Source organism: Haemaphysalis longicornis, unplaced genomic scaffold (assembly GCF_048455015.1).
Source record: "Haemaphysalis longicornis isolate Haplotype H1 unplaced genomic scaffold, Haemaphysalis longicornis Haplotype H1 scaffold_2, whole genome shotgun sequence".
NCBI lineage: Eukaryota > Metazoa > Arthropoda > Arachnida > Ixodida > Ixodidae > Haemaphysalis > Haemaphysalis longicornis.
This window is the reverse complement of record NW_027526295.1, coordinates 255,059,068-255,070,456: the sequence shown is the minus strand read 5'-3', so window position 1 is coordinate 255,070,456 and position 11,389 is coordinate 255,059,068. Positions and strand designations below refer to the sequence as shown.

Here is an 11,389-nt window from a genome sequence, read left to right as displayed (position 1 = left end):
TGCCGTCGTATGTCGTTTTAAGCAACCTGGTGTCTGTTCCATTCCTTTCAGGATCTTGGGGCAACAGGCAAGCTATCTTGTAAGGCACAGAAAAAACTACCGGCACTTTATGCCTGTTGGGTCACATTTTGGAGGTTGTGTGCCACTCAATGGACGTACGGAACAATCAGCGGTTTTTGCGCCTAAGGCCATCTGTCCTTTGGGGTGTGTTTCCTTTCAACTTCTGTTACAAGGACTCGGCGACCGCTGTCACAACCATTAAGGGAAACCCAGCTGAAAGCAATCGGGCAACCTGAGCATCAAAAACTTCCTGAATCTTGTGAGTATGCGCCCGTCCTGTCTCTTCTCTTCTTGTCCCGTCCGTATGCGCAGTTTGAAGTATAAGTATGATGAACCAACTAGCCCAACAACGTGCTTTACAGAACACGGCATGTTGCCAGACTTGCTGGTAAGGATCTTGCTAGCAATCAGCAGCTGCTTCTCTTTTCCCGGGACCTGTTATTGAAGCATTATGTTCTCCGCATTGACACGGAGTCATCCCGCCCTTAAGTACGAGTGCTTTGGGAATGCATTTTCAGATCAATTGCATTCTGACCCACACAGAATCATGTATCGCAACTAATGTCTCCAATGTTCATTCCGGACGAGTGCTTGTATCAGGGCATAAATATATAAGATCAGGCTCAAATAAAACGGTAAGTAATGAATTCAGCATGCGGAGTCTGTGGATTTATAACGATAAGAAGGTGCGGTGGTCGAATGAAGTCCCGTCTTACCAGGACGCCGGATACTACTCCGCCGCAAAACTCGCCAGGTTCAGATTAAGTCATAAATGGTTGCTTCTACACCCACCGTTTACTGTTGGCGGTGCTTTCAGAAACCTCTCACCAGCTGCCACTGATCACAGTTTGAATTTTTTGGACGCATTTACTTTTTTAATAAGGCCTTGACTACTTTTGTACCCCATGCCTTCGTTTAAGTACACTGCAAATGCGCATTTCACTAACGCACTGAATATTTAATAGCGCACATTTTTTGCAAGGACTAAGCAGCTAAGTAAGAGCAGAAATAAGAAATTCACCAGCCGACACCTAAACGAACGCTTGAAAGAACGCGATTACAACGTCCGTCGTCTGACACAAGGCCACGTACGCCTTTACATCCATGATTGTCGCACTCCGTACTTCGATAAAGCCACCGGTATATTTCGAAGCAAAAAAAAAAAAGTGTACAAATAACTTGTTGAAGCTGCCAGAGGGGAAGGATCGGGAGGAAACTGCATTTGTGTGCCATCAATAATGATTTCGCAAAAGGAAGTCGCATTCTTGGGGGCCAGGGCTTGTGTTGTGTACTTCTTTGCTTCGGTAATTAAAAAAAAAGTGAGCTGTTCAATCTATCGTATCTTGTCTCCAACTAACCCAAACGAATACTTTATCGCCTGAATTTACGTTTACGTAAAGGTCACTACATATATTTTTGTTTGAGGGGTCGAATTTGTTCTCGCCATTCCCCACTGACGAAGCATAATGACTGAGACGTTATGCTGCTGCGCATGCGTTTTCGGTTCGTGGCAGCTCGGAAGCTGAACTTCTATTAAGCACGCGATACTAAATCCCACTTTTGCGCAAAACTTTCCTATCTCCAAAGGGCCCCAGGGGCCCGAAAACAAGAAAAAAAATTACCCTCTATAGGGCGACACTAAAATAACAGGCACACCTTTGGAACGTCGAGCCCTGCACGTTTTGTTATTTAGTTATTGCTCTTCCACGGGTTGTATATCAGGTTTAATTTGAACTGGCGTAAAAAAAACAAATTTAAAAATGTGTGATTGTGTGTGCATGTTTACAAGCACGCTATAAAAGGTTAAACAACAATGGCTGGGTACCAGTTCCGGTCATTCGTTCGCCGCACTTATAATAACGCTCGAGAAAATGATCAAAACAAAAAAGGAAAGAAATGAGGAAAAACCCAGTAAATCCACCAGAGTCCGACTATAAATGCAAGATCGCACACATGTGGTTCGTTATGTCCAGAATGACATGTGGCTTTCTTGGATAACGCAAGTAGCTCTTCTGTCGGCTCTCCAGTTAGTGGGAGGAGTGGACGGAGACAATGTTAAAGGAAGTGAGAGCAGTTTTTGTTTTCCACTTATTCTTTGAATTCTGCGTTAGTGCTATACCAGCTTGACATTTGGTCTTGTTAAAATGTTACCGGTTTCTTGCTGAACATTTAAGGCTACTATAGGTTGAGGTAACGCGAGCATGAGCTGCGTAGGGGAGAGAGATAGAGAGAGAGAAGTAAACGTCTATTGCTTGAAAAGACCATCTAGGACTTCGTCCTTGCCGGTCCGAGGTGGTAGATCTCCTCAGTCCAGGAAACCTCTGGCGGTGGCTGCCATCTTCGCCCGGTTAACCAGAGTTTTCTGGTTCTCCGGATCCTGGCAGACGAGCAGTGCCTCCCGCTTTTCAGCAATGTCATGTTGATCGGTTGTATGCGCGCTTGCAACATCTTGTGGTGCGTCAGTCAAGGTTGTTGAGGATGCTTGGCTATCCACAGGTTGGTCTGGGCGGCGGTCTTCGCAAGGGCATTCCAGGATCATGTGCGGCAAGGTGTCGGGTATGTCGCAGGGGACAGAGATACGGAAATTGCGCGGGGTAAATGCGGTTCAAGATTATTCCGTGTGCGTATGTGTTTTTTTTTTGGAGGCGATGAAAGATTACGCTTTCTTCCTCGGTGAGATCGGGGTGTGGTGGGGGATATCTCCTCCGCTCAAATCGGTGCTGCTGCAACATTGCCCTATGGGTAATGTGTACGCCTTGTGCGACCGTTGCAGCACGATGTTGGGCGGCAGGAAGGCCCGGCTGGTATGTTCTCGAGCTGCAGCGAGCACTGCTTCGTTTGCCGTAATCCTTTCATGCCCCGGGATCCAGGCGACGTAGCTGTCAGGAAGTTGGGGCGCGTCTTTAAGATTTTAAGTGCTGTCGCGGACACGCGTCATTTTTTTGGAAGTTGCGACATGCCGCTTGGGAGTAGGGGAATATCAGTGCTCGGTCGCTGCAGGCCGTCATTGCCCAGGCGATGGCTGCTTCTTCCGCCGTTTCGGGGTTACGAGCCGGTATTGTTGCCGACGTCAGTTCCCTCGCTCGTTGGTCGGTTTCGCTTATTGCGAAAGCCGTGTGGTCTGGGTATCGAGCAGCGTCTGTTTATCTTATGTTGGGATCTTTAGCATATTTTCTAGGAGTGTCTTCGATCTTACCTGTCTTTTTTCTTCGTTGTAAGAGGGGTGCATATTACGTGGCATGCGTGCTATACAGATTGTCTCTCGGAGTTTCGTTGGTAGTCTGGCTTTTTGGTCGGTGTCCGCAATGTAGAATTCACTGTAATTGAGATAGCAGAGTACTGCTCTGCATGTAGGAGTGAGCTTGAGGCGTTCGAGTTGGCTGGCTTTGTGTGCTTTGACCATCTTCTCCCACATATTATGTACGTCTAATGTAAGCAGCTTGTCTCTAGATGCCGTGGAAGGAACGCCCAGAGCAGTCTTGGCTGCTCCATTTTTTATTTCAATGTTTTTTTAAGGCTAAGTATGGGGTGCCGCACGTCATCCTACTGGTTATTAATGCTTGAATGATCCGTAATGTGTCTTGTTCTTTCAGCGCCCTTCATTGATTTGTGATTCTTTTAACGATGTGGGGTGACTTGTGTTACTGTTTGGTGTAGCTTGGGAAGTTGAGCTGCACCCTATCCATTCTTGTGTACTGTACGACCCAGTACCCGAAGGCAGTTGACCTTGGGAATTTCCACTACGTAAAGAGTGATGCTAGGATCCGCATCAACAAGTTTGGGTGGTCGTCCTCGAGTTTGAGCATTCAGCACGAGAAGTTCGGACTTTTCCGGAGCGCACTGGAGGCCGCAAGAGTCGCAGCAGTTTACTATCACCTGGATAGCCACCTGCAAAACATCTTGTTGTTTTCCCGTTGTAGGCACTCTCACCCACAGCGTTAGGTCGTCTGCGTAAAGAGCATGCTTTAGTCCTTCGATGGTCTGAAGTTTCTTTGACAGGTGTAGCATGGGGATGTTAAAAAGCAGCGGGGCGACCACCGAACCTTGATGCGTGCCTTTCTTTGGTCCGTGGTATTTTTCGCCTCGAAGGTTGCCGATACCCACCATTGTCGCGCGATTCGTGAGGAAATTTCGAACATAATTAAAAGCGTTGTCGCCACAATTCGTACTTTGCAGATTTTAGAGGATCTTTTCGTGCTTGACATTGTCAAAAGCGACCTTTGCGTCAACGGCGAGTATACAGGACTTGTAATGGCGATCCAGGCGGTCTATGATGTCCTCCTCCTGAAGCAAAAAGATGTATTGGGTAGACAGATACTCTGTCGGTACCCGAACATCGTGTCCGGTATGTACTGGATGTCCTCGAGATATGGCGGGAGCCGTTCGTGGACCATGTGTTCAAGAAGTTTATTCGCGCAAGAAGTCAGCGATATAGGGCGAAGATTCTCAACAAGTACAGGCTTGTTTGCCTTCGGAATCATGGTCACATCCGAATGCGTCCACGTTGGAGGCAGTTCGCCTGTTTCCCAGCATACGTTAAAATACTCTGGGAGCGCTTCTGTTGCGTTTGAAGGTAGGTTACGGAGGGGCTTATTAGTAATCCTGTCTTTGCCGGGCGGAGTGTTCCTTGGGAGTTTGGCCAGGGCTACCTACATTTCAGCTTTTGTGAAAGGTCGATCGAGTCGGGATTATGTTGGATCCTCCCGACCGGATCATCCCGGTACGGATCAGCACTTGTCAGACTCGATGGGATGTTACTGGCAAATTTGCGTTGGATCTCATCTAGTATGCCTTGTTGGGTGCCTGCGTATGAGTGAATCATTTTTTGGAGGTTTTTATTTTGCTGCATTTTTGTCGCTGTAGTCGCCAAGAGGCCTCGTAAGATATGCCAGGCCATTTTCATGCTCAGGGTGCCCTGAAGTTGGTCACAGGCTTTGTCCCAATTTTGATGGTATAGTAGGGCGCCATATCTTTCGTTTTTATTAGTGATGGCGGTGATTTTTCAGCTTTAGTTTTCTTTTGTGCTTTTTTTTCTTTTCCACCGTTTGGGATGCTTCTTCTTGCTTTCCAAAGGTGGAAAAGGTGAAGCTCAACAGCGGGAACATCTGTTCTCAGTTGAACTATTTTTGTGTGCTCTTCCGCTTTCTCAAGCACCTTAAAACGCCATTCGTGATTTTCTTCGATGTTTCCGGGATTGAGTTCGGTACGGAAGGCTTTCCAATTCGTGATCTTTACTGTTCCGGACCGAATAGTTCTTTTTCGATGGCTTATCTCGAGTTGTGGTATATGATGATCACTTCCTAACGTCTCTTCCAGTCGGGTCCATTCCGCCTGCGGGATGCCGGGGGTAAAGCTGAGGTCGGGATTAGTGTCTCAGGAGACACTGTTTCCTACCCGGGTTGGTTCCAGGGGATCGTTACAGAGGCTTAAATGGTAGGATTTGGCTGCGTCATGGATGCGGGTCCCTTTCTCGGTTGTTGACAGGTACCCCCACGGCATGTGTGAAGCATTAAAGTCACCCGCGATCACGACTTTGTGTCCTTTTGTTATGTTGCTGATTTTCCTTATAAATTGCTCGACGTTCGGCATCTGGTTTTGAGGGGGGCTGTAGACAATTAAAATAGAGAGTTTTCTGAGTCTTTCTCTCAGGTAAGATTTCTAAAAGCGTGTACTCCACGTTTGTGTCTGTGAATCGTGCAATTTCATGGTAAGGGTCTTTTTATTCAGGAGTGCAGTGCGTTCTGTTTTGCTGAAGGCGTTGTATTCTTGAAGGCGAATGTTAGGGCTGTATGTTTCCTGGAGGGATATCACATCTGGTTCATCTTGCTTTGTGAGTTCTAGGAGGTCAGCTATTTTGCGCCTGATAGATATAGTTACATTGCCAGGTTTCGGTTAGTAAGGCGTCGGCGGTGCCGTTAGTTTGAACTGACATCTTCCAATTATTCCACGTCAGAGTGTTGTTCTCGGCTTAAAGGAGCCATGAAGAGAAAACACAAGTTTGGTTCATTCAAAAGATTGTCTCGTTAGAATCATACTGACACCACTTTTAACGTAAACTTCGCCCAAATAAGCTACATAATTAGGAAAAACGGGAATGGTCATGCGACCCACCAGCTCATTTCCCGCAACAGAACCAATGATGTCACATGAGCTAAGCTCTGCGATTGGCGGAGGCTGGCAGAAGCAGACGCAAATTAGGTAGAGCTTACAAACTAGACGAACGAGCGATTTGCGCTTAAATTTAGGGCACATTCTTTACAAAGCAATAAGAATGATGGGACAAACAGTGTAAGGTACGAAAGCACTGTAAACATAGAAGTACTGATGCGTTCTGCTGTTCGTACTGCGCACAGCATGTTTGGTTTAGCTGCACAGCACTACGGGGCTTGGGCTTGTCTCAGACGACACTGGCCGATTGACGCAAGCAACGGTGTCTTACGTGACCCCATTTGTCGAGCGAGCACTGTTTCAGGGAACGAATATTTTCTCCCAGAATTAAAACAAGCCAGATTTAAATGCGGGCAAAAACAAACCAAACGCTTGCCACGGTATGGTGGCGCCATCTAGGTTACGGAACGTAAAGAAACGCGGGAACAAACCAACACCGCTGTACAGGGTGGAGACAACCTTTGAACGGTCCCGTGCCGCCGCAATTGGGCCAACGGGCTGAACGCGTTATTCTATTCGTTTCCCACGAGACCTAGCAACGCAAAACAAACAATATGATTCAAACTTCTTCAGTAAACCGCGTTGAGGCGATAATTTTAGCGCGGTTTTGACACAATGACTTGCTTCGGCGGCGAGCGAGCAACCGAAAATGGCGGCGCCAGCGTATACGTGTCTCTACCCTGTACGGCGGATGCGTGAATGAAGGGATTCTAGGCTGCAGAGCGGTCGGTTCCTGTGATGTCATTTGGGACCACGAAAACGCACGATTGAGCTGGAAAATCAAAATTTTAACCTAAATTGTTTAATTTTTCAGTGAATAAAGCACCGTTTGTATCCGAACAAGCGCTGGGGCACTATAAAACACGAAATCTTTCGAATAAAACCAACTTGCATTTTCTCTTCATGGCTCCTTTAAGGAGCAAGAACGTGAGCGTCGTGGCTTTCTTTTCTTGCCTTTTTACGCGCCGCATCTATAGGGGTGAGGAGTGAATCGGACACCGTTTTGGGGATGTAGTTAATTCTTCCTGGCACATGCAACGAAGTTGTCAAAGATTGCCGTGTTGTGCGATGCTTGCTGCGCCAAAAGGCACTATGGCCTTTTGGATTTCTGCCGCGACAACCCGCTGTAGGTTTACCATGATCCGCTGATCAAGTGCGGTTATTCTGTCTTCAGTTAGCTAAATTGTTCGCTCCTCTGTGAGTAGAATTTGTTGTGGAGGGTGTTTAGCATCTTCTTGTTCTCAACAGCACTATAGCAGCTTATCAATCAAGGTTTGCTGGCTTTGAATCTTCATCTCTAAGGCTTTGATGGCAGCTTCGTTTTCTGAGCTTCTTCCAGATTCGCTTGCCACATTGGCATAGCTCAGTCTCTTTTGGGATGAAGCTCGCGAGCTGTATCGAGATAGCAAACGCGCTCTGGATCTGTCTCTGCTGCTTCTCGGCGCGTTGTTATCGCTGCTATCCGAAGTGGTGCTCTTGACTGCTTGTAGATCCGGGAAATCCTCTGTGCGGCGCCGCCGTCCACTCTGTAGTTCTTGGCTCTTCACTTCCCATTGCTGTCGAACCTTGTGGGGGGTGGTCCTGGTTTCAACGTCTGCCTGCAGTCTGTCCCTGCGGTCTCATGCGGTTACCGAGTAGGCGAACGTCACTCTTGGGTTTACAGCCTCAGCTGAAATACCCTGAGCGTGGGCCGCTATTCGCGGAATATCTGGTGCATCCGAGATGCGTGTCGCGGGCTGACCAGCCGGTTCTCCCACCTTGCTGGGGGGATGGGGTTGAGTTAGGAGGGATCGGTTGATCTTTTGGGCATTCTCTCTTCCCACACCATGTTATGGATAGTGCAGGACAACGGGTGAAGTGGTCAGGGGAGAAGGGGTATTGAAAAGGGCAAACTGCGGGAAGTGTGTGGCCTCGGTAGAAAGTGTTAGCTTGGAAACTTCCCCAAGTGGCTTAGTCTTCTTCGCGCAGTCAGGGGTGATTTCACGCATTCATAGACACTTTAAAATGCGCAATATCTAGATGCAGGTATTATTATTTTCCCTCTAGACAAAAACTGGGCAGGCGCGGTGATTGCTCGCATAAACATTTACGTTCAACGTAGTTGATTTTCATCCTACATACGCATTCAGCTCCCACGATTGTTTAGAGCGAAAACTTATCTTGAACGTGAACGACCTTGCGGTCATTTTTTACTATTGGGGAGTTTGATTTTACGTTTCAGAGGGCCCTAATGGTATTCTAACGCCCTCAATATTTCCAGAAAGTACATTGAAGTGACCCAGCAGCACTTCTCCTCGACTACTAGAAAGATATTTTTACAGCAAAGCTGTAAATGGCTAGGATCCAGCAGATCGACTCCGGTCCCAGAGCGATGTAGACAGGAATCGCTAGCGAGCGTAGAATCCTATCCTTCAAAAAACTGTACTGTTCTGATTCTCAAGAGGTTTAGCGAAAGCAGTTGCTAACGCCGGGCCTGCTTTCCTCTTACTGACCGACCCCAACAAGGCTCGTCCTTCTCCAAGAAGACCGACTACAAGGCCTCTGCCCTTTCAATCTAGAGCTCACTTCTCCTTACCCCGATCCTAGTAACCTCCTTTAACCCACTGTCCTTTAACCCACGGTAGGGATGATATCTTTGGGATTAGTGTGATATCCATTCAGCGGTCCGGTACGAACATTAAACAGATTCTTGGCCAAAGTTAAATCGATACACGACAGTTGCTGAGCAGGTGAGTGACTTGTGTTGGTGTGGCGCTAGAAGCTCATCTAGCCCAAACTAAGCCAACGATTTGCTGTCTGGTTTTGAGAGGTCCACATGGAAGTTTCCAACGATGAACACATAAGCTGAGAGAGTGAACACTTAAATTAGAGCATAAAATTTTCTGTAAAATTCTGGGTAGAAGCAGCATAATTACTTATGTTGCTCCGTGCCTCGAAGTCAAGCTTGCAGAGGAAGACAAATAGAACTGATAATATGCAAGGCCACCAAGGCGGCTGTACGCATTCCGATGACTACCTCCACCGAAACGTTACTGGATATGGGCATTCAAAATTTATTGGACGTACTCGTAGAAGCACAACGCATGGTACATTATGATAGGCTGGCTGGGACCCCAACTTGGCGAATCATCCTGACCCGCCGCGGTGGTTCAGTGGCTAAGGCATTGCCCCGCTGAGCACGAGGTCACGGGTTCGATTCCCGGCCGCGGCGGCCGCTTTTCTGATGGAGGCGAAAAGCAAAAACGCCCGTGTGTACGAGATTTTGGAGCACGTTAAAGATCCCCAGGTGGTAAAAATTAATCCGGAGCCCTCCACTACGGCGCGCCTCATCGCCTGCGTTGCGTCGGCGCGTTAAACCCTACAATCAATCAAAGCAAATCAGCGTATCATCCTGGAGTCACTAAATGAATGGAGAGTCAGTGGCATATCACTGGAGTCATAGCCTTCGCGAACCGGAATAGAACCAAGGCTGCCATTAAAGAGGAACTACGGGCGAAAATGAGTGTTGTCTCACTCTCTAGAGACATGTGCTAGGAGCACCATGAAGGTGTCTAGCTAGCCCGTATTAAATAAGTACTAACACCAAAATTTTCGTTAATTTTTAATGCCTTTATCGATGCTTAATGGCTAACTGCAACAAAAATCTTCCTGCCCCAAATTCTGTTTCAACGTGTGGTCCCGACCAGGGGAAGCGGTGGTGCTTTCGAATGCCCAGTTTGGGTGCGTGACGCATCGTTACCCGTTAGCGTTACTACGGGAGCTAGATACCATGACCCTGGACGAGCTGCGATGACAAGCTTGGCCCGTAAAGTGCTCCGCACTTAAAATGATCATTTTATAATATAAGTTGGTGACCCAGACCTTTGTATCTAGGCGGTTTCGCTAGTTTATACCAGTAGTGCTTTTACGGCATAATATTGTAACGCAGTGTGGGCCCACAAGCCCAAACTCATCTGTTCAGACAAGGGATTAGGAGGGGGAAGGTAGGTGAGGGGGCAAGGGGTGAGGGACGAAGATTAAAGGTGAGGTAGGGAAGCAGAAGAGGCATAAGAAAGAGTCAGGCGAATATAAGAGAGATGGAAAAATAGTGGCGCACGAGAAGGATGGCAGACGACGGGAAGCGCAGCAGAGGAGGAAAGGTAGAGTGATTAGAGGATCGGGGTGAAAGGGAGATCGCGGAGGGAGAATGGCAGGCTAAGAAAGTTTTCGGAAAAGGCCTCTGAGAGGAAGGGCATATGGTGGAGGGTGGAGGCTTTTAGCGCAAGCGGTTGGCGCATTGGTGGATCATTGCTTTAATATCGCTGGTTCCGGGAAACTGGCGTATATGCCTACTTAAAGAGTGGAATTCAGTAGCGTTTAGTTACGATAGCTCGTGACCACGGCTACAAGCAGCCGTAAAGCAGTGGAGAAGAAACAAAATATTATATGCAGCAGCCTAACAGAGCTTGCAGTACAAAAAGGTGGGCTGTTAATATTGCTCAGTATTGCAAATTGCGAGAATAACAAAATTTCTTGAGGCATGAAAATTTACCGGGGTGCAAAATCTTGACTGAGGCAACTTTGCTTCAAGCAAAAACGTCAGAACTTTTTCTTAGTTTGCACAAACTCCTCTCAGGACTTGAGCAAGGCAATAACGCGTTGAAGACAGCCAAAGTTCCCTTCATTCAGCAACAAATCAATTAAGGTGATGCACAATATTAACTGACGGTGAGAGGAACGGTACTCACGCACGTTCTCGATTAGCTATTTGGCCTAATTAATGTCTTTGCCGCAGATTACCCGGCTGGTTGGTCTTAAATACGGCTTACTGCTCAAGCGCTCATAAAGGTTTGCTTAGTTTAGCCTCGATAAATGATGAAATGAACCAAATTTGAAGTATACAATACAGTCATAGCAACTTCACTTTAATAAACGGGCTCATGCATAGAGACCCTTCCCGTACCACAAAGGTATAACGGGTAAAGAAAAATACATCGATATTGAATATATTTGGATTTAAAATCGAAAACAAATGTGAATAAGGTAATTACATCAGATAATTACACAGAAAATAACTCAATGAAGAAGGCCAGATCTAATGTAGAAGACCAGACCAGACACAAGATCTAAAAGTTGTTATCGAGTTATTTGCCCCTGATTTTATGTCTGTGTGTATGGGACA

General features: G+C 47.0%; 1 protein-coding gene across 1 annotated transcript in view; it reads left to right on the top strand.

Moving 5' to 3' along the window:
* Positions 1 to 2,016: 2,016 nt before the first annotated feature.
* LOC144170440 (chitinase-3-like protein 1) overlaps positions 2,017 to 11,389 on the top strand; it is a 68,261-nt gene continuing 58,888 nt past the window's right edge. The window contains exon 1 of the mRNA XM_077700235.1: positions 2,017 to 2,124. Coding sequence (XP_077556361.1) covers positions 2,040 to 2,124 — 85 coding nt within the window. The 5' untranslated portion in view covers positions 2,017 to 2,039. The remainder of the gene's footprint in view (positions 2,125 to 11,389) is intronic.